Raw genomic sequence first — 11266 nt, forward strand, 5'->3', positions numbered from 1 at the left:
TCCCTTTATCTTCAAAAAAAAAAAAAAAAGAGAGTCATGTTAAGCAAAGAAAAGAGAGTCATGTTAAGCAAAGAAACTACAACAAAGTCTGCATTTTAGTTAGACCGGTTCCAACTCAGGTTTAAGTTTATCTCAGTCTTTTGAACATCTGCAGGTAACATATCATGTTGAGCAAAGAAACTACAACGAAGTCCGTATTTTAGTCGGACCGGTCCTTGTCTTTTCAGGCAAAGGTGTTACATACGTTGGGTTTTTAAATGTTTTCATTAATGGGAATTAATGCTTGTTGGTTTTAATAAAAAAAAAATATTTGCTGGGCTATGAAAATTAACTACCGCCCATAGAATTGGTTGTTCAGGCAAATCAAATATCACAAAAGATAGAAAACTTAATCACTCTGATTTGTGCATGTAGAGTCATAAATCATAATACTCTATTCTTCCACAGGAGTGCTTTCTTGCAATATTCAATAATCTTATTAGTGCCTCTCTGAAAGTATCGGATTTGTTTGAAGAAAAGTGTTTACCGCCATTTTGTTTGAACAACCAGGAAACCATAATTATTGATCGATCCGTAGTGCCAGAGATTGGTTTTTTACCATTGGAATGAAAGCTTCTGGAAAATATGCATTGAGTATCTCAAAATCCATATGTATCACTTGGACGGCTCTTCCTATTCAACCGTGACATCTAGTTTATTTAAACACTTTTTCTGAAAAAAAAAAGAAAGAAAAAAAAAGGGGGGGGAAACGCATTAAAGCATCGGCATGGGGGATGGAGATGTATCGAATGCTGGGCGCCCGCAATGAGGGAAGATGGATGTGGGTCATTCTGTTTGAGTCGAGGTTTGTTATTATTTGTTTGAACCAATGAGCATGTAGATCTCGAGCACCTACGGGGAGATGAAAGAAAAGGATTTGAACTCAAAATCTTTAGATGGCTGACAAGGCCCTTAACCAATAAGCACAATTCGTACGATTGTACGGTTGATCAATTTAAACTCTTATTTGTAAATGACAACGCAGCACCCGAGCCATCATCCAAGCCTCCCATTCGGCCGGGGCTCCTGAGCACAGAAAAAACATTGGAAAAATCAACGAAAACAAAAGAAAGACGGATAAGAGATCAAAAAGGTATAATAACAAAATAAATAAATAAATAAATTATATCTATAATCTATAAATTATATCAAATTTTTTTAAATAATTTTTAAATTATAAAAATCTTAATTTTAGTCCTTAAACTTCTGAACTATTTTAATATTATCTTTCAAGTATTTTTTGATGACTTTTTCTCATCGATTTACTTCTTTCTTTCGAACTGGTGCTTACGTGGACAATCAGACGCCCCGCATGAATCACAAAATATTAAAAAAAAAAAATGAAGAAGATTGAGTCTTCTTCTTCCTTTCGATCGACCCATCTGTCTATACCACCGCTGCACCCCTGCCCCCAGCGCACACTCCCCCCTCCCCCCGCCCGCCTTGGCGCTCGCCCCACCGCACCCCCTCCGATTGCACCTTTGCTCGTCTCGGTGCACCCACCCCCTACCCTGATGCCTGCTCCGGCACCCGCCCTGTTTTGGTTAAAATAGGGGAGGGAGAAAGTGAGCATGCATGAGAGAGGCAAACTCTCGTAGAGAGAGAGAAGGAGAGAGAGCCCCGGAAAAGAGAGGAAGGGAATTTTCTTTTTCCACTGAACAAGGGAGGGAGAAGGGGGTTTGATTTTTTTTTTTTCTTTCTTTTGCGATGGGTCCACGTGGTTGCCCCCGCATCCTTCCTCCCCTCCAATCTCCCTCTCTTTCTTTACCTCACCGCCGTCGCCGCTGCTCGCCTCCTCCGCCCTTCTTCTATCCTCATCATCATCAGAGATCGCCTGCAATGAGATTCTGAGTGGCGACGACCGATCGTTCGCCCTCAACGCCGGAGAGAGGTCGGAGGAGAGGAAGGAGAGGAGGGCCGGGTGCCATAGAGGGGGGCTGGGGCGAGCAGGGGTGTGGCCGGGGCGGGCGGAGGTGCGGCTGGAGTGGTCGGTCTAGAGGAAGGGAAGAAGAAGAACAGAAAAATAAAAATAAAAATAATATATTATTTTTATGCATCAAATTTATAAAAATAAAAATAATAATAATATATTATTTTTTATTTCAGATCAGTATCGATAACTGCCACATAAGCACCGTTAACTGCCACCAAAGATTTTTGATGCGAGAAAGATGTCGGAAATGGACGAAAGATAATATTAAAACGGTTCAAAAAGTTCGAAGATTAAAATTTAGATTTTTATACTTTAGAGATTATTTAAAAAATTTAATATAATTTAAAAATTATAGATATAATTTATTTTAAAAAAAATCAAAAGATAAAAACCTTTTCCACGTAGATTGATTATTTTTTTTGCTTTTCACTTTTTTTTCTTTTCATTTCATTCTCTTTTTCAGAGATCCGTGGGGAAGGAGAGCGCTTAACTGAAATCAGAGGGGTTTGTTAGGTGCCAATCAAGAGTTTTTTCTCGAGCATATGGGTTTCTGTACGAGTTGGCGCGGTGTGAGTCTGTCCAGGGAGATTTTGAGAGCTTAATATCTTTGGTAGAACCATAATTTTGAGAGCTTAATCTTGGTAGACGCACGATACTTCACCAGATTTGGAGATTTTCGATCCAAAGAATTCTTCTTTGGCGACAAAAAATGATGATAAAGCCCCGCATCTTTCTCAAGTCACTTTTGTTGGAGCAAAGATGTGGTATGAAAAATGCTTCATGATTGTCATTGTATATAAAAATTCCGTTCTGAACATGAATTCACAGGATTTTTTGTGAGGTGTTTAATCTCCTTTGTGCACTACCAGTGTAGAAATATACAAGTGGCTTGTGCCCTTCGGCTCCGAGAGAGAGAGGGGAAGGAGGAGGAGGACCAGCCAAAAAATTAAAAAGACAGTCGGTACTTTAATATGCCCCCGTAGAGGAAAAATTTATCTCCTAATCTGCTTGAATAATATCTTTAAGAGGTATCCCGGGAACATAATTTGGAGGCTCGAAAACAATAAATACCATCCTGCAAGTCCCTGTCAATACAAAAGGTTTGTCATAATGATCTAACCAGAAAAGACATCATATCATGCCTGCTCTCCATGATCATGGATGACATCTCAAACCTTCTTTAGTTATATAACTTGAGATAATTAAGTCAAACCTTTCCTCAACAGTGTTCATTCCGAGTAGCAACATTAGGTTCACAAAACATGGCCAAGCGCCCAAATTACTAGGATTGCATACCAAAGTGGGTGAAAAGCAAGAAAAAGAAGAGAACGATGCAAATGCAGGTGCTTAAAAAAACATGAGTAATCTAAACTTGTATTATGAGCACAAAGGAGGGCCCACTTGACAGAAAGAACTCAGCCTTAATCAGTTGCCAGAAGATCTATAACCAGTTATCACTTGGCATTCCTTCTTCTCATCGATCCTTATGCTATTTTAGCTTTTGAAAAGTCCATTTCTGGATGCTGCACGAGTAAACACCATGACACTAATTAGATTCAAAAAGAAAGAGTTGGCACCAAAAAGTATGAGGAAATTCATAAATGTTGCTTACCTGGGCCATGAATTTCTTCAGAATTTCTTGCTTCTGCACCTCATCACTTGTAGGGAGACCCATAGCTTTCTGTCGCTGATCAAACTGGAAGCAACAAAGCAATTGGACGAGGTTAGCGCATGAAAAGATATGAAAGCCTAGATGCCAAAATGACTTATTGTTTCAGAAATTAAAATCTCAGAGAATTTGATGAGTTATTCGCTAATTTTCTAAGAATACAGAAAAAACTAAATTGATCTATTGCAATACTTGGCATACCACAACTGCATGAATAAATATAATAAAAAAGAACAAAAATAGCTTTAAGAAAGGAAAGGTCAGGTGTGCATTTGGGCATGTGAGAGCTAAAAATTACTGCCTGCTGGGCTATACAGATTGTGAAAAAGAAACGTATACAAGACATCAGGAGCCCGCCATAGATTGAATGCCTGGGAAAAAAGGTCAAAATCAAGAATTTACCATCATTTTCTCTACAGTTTGCCGAGTTTCAGGATCCAAATCAGATAATTTGCTGTTCTCGGGTTCTACTTTCTGTGTATCAATTTCAGGATCACCTTTCACCAAACATTTCCACCATTCCATCTGATTGTGCTTGGTCAAAAGAATAGAGATGGATTTTCCATCCTCTGTAACATGTGGGAATCATAATTATACAATGAAAGCATAAAATATCCTACAACGAAAGCATAGGAGACATGCAAAAATTAACACATACCTATACTCCAGAAGCAATCCTCAGCTTTGACTGACTGATACAGATCCCCCTGCATAGTACACAATACCCAAAAAATACAGATGAGTGACCAAAATTTAATGAAGGAAAAAAATAGTCCTAGAAAATATTCTCCTATACAGCAATAGAACAAGAAACTTGTGACAAAAGATTAAGCTACTCACATCTATAATCGGAGGCTGTCCCTTCAGCCCAATCTTTAGATGGTTCTTCTTTATTTCACACATCACAAACCTTGATTTAGTTCCCTGAGGAACTGGAATATTGACAGTAACCTCTTGAAGCGTTTGAGTCCAAGAATACTTATCCAGATCCAGACCATTTCCAGAGTTCGGCACTATAAGAAGATATAGATAGGAAAAGATTTAGCAATCCAGGTTAAGGCTTAGTAAGGATGTGATCCATACATACATAAAGGAAGGAAAATGACTTGCATATATTTCAGAAAAGTCAAGCTAAATATTTCAGTAGGGCAAAATTGTACGCTATAAATGAACAGCTCCAATATAATGTTATGAAACCTTTATTACAAACCCAAAATAACAAGACTGAGAAGCATAATAATACAAGAAGATAAAGCTCAACATCAAATCCACCATCATGGGGCACAATCTAAGTGCTCTACTATACTGAAAAGATTATATGGTAGGCCTGTCTCTCATTTTGGCAATTCAATCTAGCCACTAATATCAATGTTACAGCCTCTACACCAGTTCCTGTGAAAATACCATCCCATGCAAGAAGACTGGATTGCCAAATAGAAACAATGTAACGTTAGCTTGATGGCGTTAAATGCATGCTACCTTGCCAAGAGTATCATGTCATCATGGACAGTTACCACCCCAACTATCCTAGAGGGTCCAGAGAACCAAGAAGGCTATTTGTCAAAGTTCAGTCTGAGAGCGCCTCACAAAAGGAAAAGGGGATGCATACCACTCTAATTGAAACTTGTCTGCTGATATGACAAATAATTATCACAACTTTTTCCAAGATGAAGGGATTACAATCAAACAACTCCCAGACATCCACATTACCACTGAGTGATCCTCCACCATTAGTTCATGGTCAAGTTACCAAAAAAGATTTCACTCAACTTCTTTAAAGAATGTCTGAAGTGTCATTCAGAAACAATCAACCACAAATCCATTTCAAGAATCTCCTATCTCGAGACACTAGCTGAATTAGCAAGATTTATCCTATCTGTGGGGTCAACTCTATGGATCACAGCATCACATCAAGTTTCAAGAACCCATGATGAACTCCAAACCTGGCATATGTGATGAACTCCTAGACAATCCAACTTGGGAAACAGAAGGGCCCACTAGTCATGAAGTAATATTTGAAATACAATTAAATTGTTGACTAGTCTAAATTAACAAGAGTTAAATGGGCCATGCGATCAAACAATAAAGTTTGCTTAAACCTTATTGTTCGAAGACATCATGCAAAACTATAAGGCTGAAATCATCAAAGTGACATTTTTCCATCATAAACATATGTCAAACAAATGAACCATCTCTTTGCTGTACCTTGTTTGATTCTTGCATATGCAACCCAGTCCTAAGAGGTATCCTTCCCAAAAAGCATATTAATTTGTATGAATTAGTCTCATCGAATTCAACTCCATTAGTGGTTCTGTGATCAACCTCCAGTGCAGATACTGAAAAGTACTAATTGATCATGGGATGAATACAGGCAAGATAAATGGAGAATAGCTATACCAGACTTAAGATATTAGGAGCAACATTTCCTCATCCAGATTGGGCATAAGCAATCTCAGATCATGATCATTTAGAGAAAATTTTATAATATTCAACCAGGACAAATCAGATTAGATTAATTAATCTTGGGTTTGAATTTGATAATGTTATCGCTGGACAAATCTGCTCAGCAATTTAGCATATTGAGCATCCTAGAATTTAGGAGACATGAGGAGGAAAATGAGACAAGACAAAGATTGCTCCACTATAAGAGGCTTGTTTGTGTATATCCTATTTCTTCTTCTCATTTCATTATTGATTGACTATTCAAGCCTGGGTTTGTACCCAAATGATCTTCAAACTATCACCTTGTTGGAGAATCGATGAAATTAGTGTGCAAACAGAAAACAAGCTAGAGATTCTCAACTACATAACATCACTTAATTTTCTTCATTAGTAATGTCTACATAAGCACATTAGAACATTTGACCATATTTCACCCATCCCATCTTTTCATTCTTCCCAAGGTTATGTCCTAACCCTCAACCACCATTATTCATAACTTATGGCAAATCGACCCTTTTTAGTCTATAACCCTCTTTAGCCATTTATCTTTTCTTTTTTCTTTTTCTCGACAGAAAGGCCCACAAGCAATGAGCTACACAATGGGAGTAGAGCCTGCCCAAATACCTCCTAATCTCCAAACCCTGCTGAAGGCAGAATTTGATCCCAAATCACAAGGTCCAACTGCCAAGAACTTTACCAGCTTAATAAGCTGGCTCCTCCATAAAACTGATCTTCACAAAGGATCTTACTATTATCAAAAAGAAATAAAATCAAATCAAATGAACTTACTCACTTCAGCTATACCTCCAGAATGACATTTCAAAAGTACAACATTGTTTTGTAATGCAAATGATGACCGAGATCAAGAGCTGGCAACATTTCCAACCTCTCTTATTATTTTTAAAACAAATTACTAGACCTAGCCTAATAATTAAATTTGTCTATATCCTTCCATTATTTTTCAGGAATAAAATATGGAAGAGGGACTTCTATTTTTCATCACTTAATGGAAGCACTACAGGGAAATAAAAGAAACAGTTCCTAATACAGAAGTGTGAAAAGCTACTGTTAAAGGATATCTGTGAGATTTGTGAATTGAGAATTTGCAATTGGTTTAAAACTAGGTTATCCAGAAGTTTTTGTTTTAGGAATTCTGTAGTACCTATGCTTAACACACTTGGCCACACGATATAACATGACATGATACATCAAGAATCTTGAAAAAGGAAGTTCCCCTTTTACACCAAGTTATCAAACCATAGTGTCAGCATTTGGTCTGGATTATGGGTCATACTTTCATATGACACTCAATACAAGTTACAACCATATAATACTCCACTTTTTCAGGTGCTGGATATTGTCATGCTTAATGTCTTTCTTTACCGCATGCTGTGTTACTCCGACACTTGCATTCAGCTCCTAGAATTCATGTTGATATCAGATGCGTGTGCGCATGCGCGCGCGCGCGCGCACGCACACACACACACATATATATATAGATACATATATATATATATAGAGATACATATATATATATATATATATGTATATATATATATATGTATATATATATATATATGTGTATATATATATATATATATATCAATCAGAATTTGATGCACATAATACACTTGGATACTGATCAGATGTTTTAGCCTTAAACATTTGTAATTATATACCTCCAACAATGATTTCAACCAACTATATGTGAAAAGTGCACTATTGTTCTTTTTAGAGATTGCTTAAGAATGAATGCTCTAAAATAACTTTCCAAAATGACATTTTGCTCTAAAATCCTAAAGTCAACTAGGAAATTTTTAAAAAAAGGCATATTGAAAGACTTTGATAAATAATATCTTTTAATATTTTCTTTAAATAATTTTTCAGAGAATTTCATATGATATTTAAATATATATTTTTTAGTTAAATTAGTTTTTTCTATGTAACGCTATATTTCTTTTTTTCCTCTTATCGGGTCAGACACTTGGAAAAAATGTCTGTTTCCATGCAATGCTCGTGACAGGATAGAGTATCCAAGCATAACGCCAATGCTTGGAAGGAAATTGACAAAGAAATAGGGCAAAAGAGAGGATGCAGAAGAGGGCCTTTAGCTAGTTAGCAGAAAAATTAGGATCATACATGCCTATGGTATCATAAAATACAGATATAATGAGATCCCAACCTCCTTCAATCCTTTACCCTTCTTCATCATCTTACCATTTTTGGAAGTCATCCCACCTTGAGCATCAGACGGATAACTCCTTCCGACATCTGAAAATTCCTTAAGTGTCTATGCAGTTCTAGTTAAGTGTCACACATATTTTTCTTTCTAATGCAGTACAGTATAAATATAATTTTTTTAATAAAAAATATCTTTGACCACTTATCTTGGTTTAGTAGTCCAGATATTTTGAGATGTGCACACATCTTTATCTGTACATATTTGCATAGAAGTGACAACGTGTTAGAATTCTTGACGCTGAAATGTCAAAAACTTTGGGGCATCATGAAACTTGGCACCTGTGCCACTTCTCTACCTAAAAATGTTTTATGGCTAGCTTGAACTTAGATGGTTATTCTTAGAATTGCTACTTTTGATTCTTTCTTCACTTGCTGATATCACTCTGCTAGTTAAGCTAACTCTAGAAATGCCAACCTAATACTTGAATTGTGGTTCTTTGTTCTTTGCATCTTCTCTTGCATGACTTCTTGTCTTATTGATCTTTAATTCTATATTTATATCAAATAAAGTATAACTAGGATTAGACATCAGCTTCAACTAGCATATAGAAGATGACCAAACTTTAAACTGCTTGACTGAACATGGACAAGAAAGCACGATAGCATAAGTCCAACACTGTAAGATGAGCATAAGAGTGGTAAATGGCTTGAGTTCTTGAATATTCTTATGCATCTTGTAATTCATGATTGGTTACTAATGTCTGTAAATGATCATGCTCTAAATAACAGAAAAGCACAGCATCCAAAACTGTGAAATGACAGCATGCAAGTCTTCAAAATAATTACACGAAGTATCTCAATTTGCACATCAATGGCAAGTTTCATGAGCACCAAGCAACTATCAAGTTAACCGAAGAAGCATAAACAATAACAAAGTGAGGAATTATTCCATGAATGTATCAATGATTTCAATCAAAAATTTATGATACTGTGTAATCACATTAAAAACAAATATGACCTTGTTTATATTTGCTTCCTCCATCTTTCATGATGTGTTTTTACTCTTAAATTATTTGAAAATTCATTTTTTAGTCATAAAAATATCAAATGTTGTGGAGGTTACCCATCATCCGATCCAACCTTACCTCAAATTACAGCCAAATATCTATCGATGACCCGACAAGACTATCTTGGACGTCAGGGAGAGACCCAAGAGCCCGAGGTGGAGCGGTGCTACATCATCAGCTTTTGTCCGATCTTCAAATCGGACATTTACCTACACCAAGGTCGAGATCCAACTGATTACAGGAAATAAAGCCCAATGACCTGCACAGGTGCTGATATACACAAGACAAAGCCTAAACTCTGTCCCGACCTCAAGTGACCGGCCTATTCAATCACATAGGTGATTTTTAAAATCTTCCAACAACTTTTGGAACATGGGCACAGCCCACAACTTACACCTACGACTAATAATCCTGATTCATAAGTTAGTAGATAGATTCTCTATCCTAATAGCCTACCAGATCATGGCCTAATAGGCCTTAACGGCCTACCACATTCCAACGTAACAACCTACGGCCCTATTTTACACATAAGGAGGTAATAAGGGGATCCTCGGATAAGCTCGGCTCTAAAGTGGAAACCCTGCTCATGTTCTCCTCTTTTTTTTCCTCCTTCCATTGTTTCCTAAACTCTGACTAACTTAAGCATCGGAGGGTACCTCACTGGACACACTCTGGCGAGTGAACTTTCTTTGCAGGTCCATCAGCCATCGCGAGTGGAACACACCTTTTGAAGCACCTGATCGATCTCCAGATGTACCGCCACTGGAGTTTAGCGGCAACACCAAGAATTTCAAAAAAAAATCAACACAAATTATACAGAGAGAAATTAGTTAAGAATAAAGCTTGCAAGCAATGTCTCTATAATTTAATTCAAATATGTCCTGAAATTTAATGCAGTCCACTCAGCAAAGTTATAAACAAAATCAAGGGAAAAAAAAAAATCAAAAGTCAAGCAATGCGGCAAATGAAACAAATCAGTTAGCCATAAAGAATCATGTGCTAAACTAAGGTTAGAATAAACCAAGGGAAAGAAGGGATGCAGAGAGCTCACTCCTTGGACCCTCTTTTCCATTGGCCTTGTCAGCTTCCACTGCCTGTTGTTTCTCGGATGGACCAACGTCGACTGGCTGCTGCTTCTCGGGGGCATCAACCTCCAGCTTCTTCTCTGGAACCTTCGTCTCCGTCTCTTTGGGGCGCCTCTCGGCCTCCGCCGCCCTCTTCTTCAGCCTCTCCTCAGCGTCCACCTTTTCTTTGGCTGCGGCCACCATGGCCGTTATTTTGCTCACCCCTGCCCCATCTTCGAAGAGGTCCGAGCACCGCCTTACAAGATCGATCGCCATCTCGAGGAAGGGCACGGGTCCCTTCCTCTCAAGGATCGAGCTCATAACCTCCTCGTCGGCATCGTGACCTGAGGTGGAAGAAGAGGAAGAAGGCTTCTGCTGTTCTTCTTCTTGGAACTCCGAGATGACGGCCATGACGACAGTACAGAGATCGAAAAAGAAACCGAGGAGGAAAAATTTTTGAGAAGCCTTGTTTGGATCCTCCTAAAGAGAGAGACTTCTACTCGAAGTCGGAAGAGTCGTCCCCGAAAAACCTAGAAGCTTCTTGGTGCTAATGTAAACTGGAGGAGATGATGAGCCCATTTTGGCATGACTGGTTCAGATGAGGAGCCCAAGTGTCTAAATTGGCTCCAACTTGTGCAAGCCTAACTGAAATAACACATAAGCTGGGGCTGACGTGGGCCATGTAGAGGAAGCATGGATAGTTATGATCCAGTTAGGGTTGTAATGGAGCCAAGCTTGATTTGATATTACTTTTGAGCTTGGACCCTAAGATCAGGCTTGATTTGCTTATTATTATTTCGAGGTCAAATTTGAGTTGAATTTCAGTCTAAGCTAAATATGGGTCTTAATTGTTCAGCTTAATAATTCTAGG

At 38.0% G+C, this 11266-nt stretch overlaps 1 protein-coding gene across 1 annotated transcript; it reads right to left on the bottom strand.

Moving 5' to 3' along the window:
• Positions 1 to 3134: 3134 nt before the first annotated feature.
• LOC105041765 (protein BOBBER 1) lies at positions 3135 to 10937 on the bottom strand. The gene is made up of 6 exons (XM_010918787.4): positions 10383 to 10937; positions 4482 to 4654; positions 4300 to 4348; positions 4044 to 4210; positions 3585 to 3668; positions 3135 to 3495 (listed from the first exon to the last, which is right to left on the bottom strand). The coding sequence occupies exons 1-6, from the start codon at positions 10804 to 10806 to the stop codon at positions 3457 to 3459; spliced, it is 936 nt and encodes a 311-aa protein (XP_010917089.1). The 5' UTR covers positions 10807 to 10937; the 3' UTR covers positions 3135 to 3456.
• Positions 10938 to 11266: the final 329 nt, after the last annotated feature.

The sequence above is a fragment of the Elaeis guineensis genome, chromosome 3 (assembly GCF_000442705.2).
Source record: "Elaeis guineensis isolate ETL-2024a chromosome 3, EG11, whole genome shotgun sequence".
Classification (NCBI taxonomy): Eukaryota; Viridiplantae; Streptophyta; class Magnoliopsida; order Arecales; family Arecaceae; genus Elaeis; species Elaeis guineensis.

Bases quoted from the DNA above. Each gene is read 5' to 3' on its own strand.
- LOC105041765 (XM_010918787.4), bottom strand. From the start codon at position 10,806: ATGGCCGTCATCTCGGAGTTCCAAGAAGAAGAACAGCAGAAGCCTTCT. The intron at 4,349-4,481 runs GTGAGTAGCTTA...TGTACTATGCAG, and splicing joins GACAGCCTCCGATTATAGAT to GGGGATCTGTATCAGTCAGT. The intron at 3,496-3,584 runs GTAAGCAACATT...TTACTCGTGCAG, and splicing joins TGAAGAAATTCATGGCCCAG to CATCCAGAAATGGACTTTTC.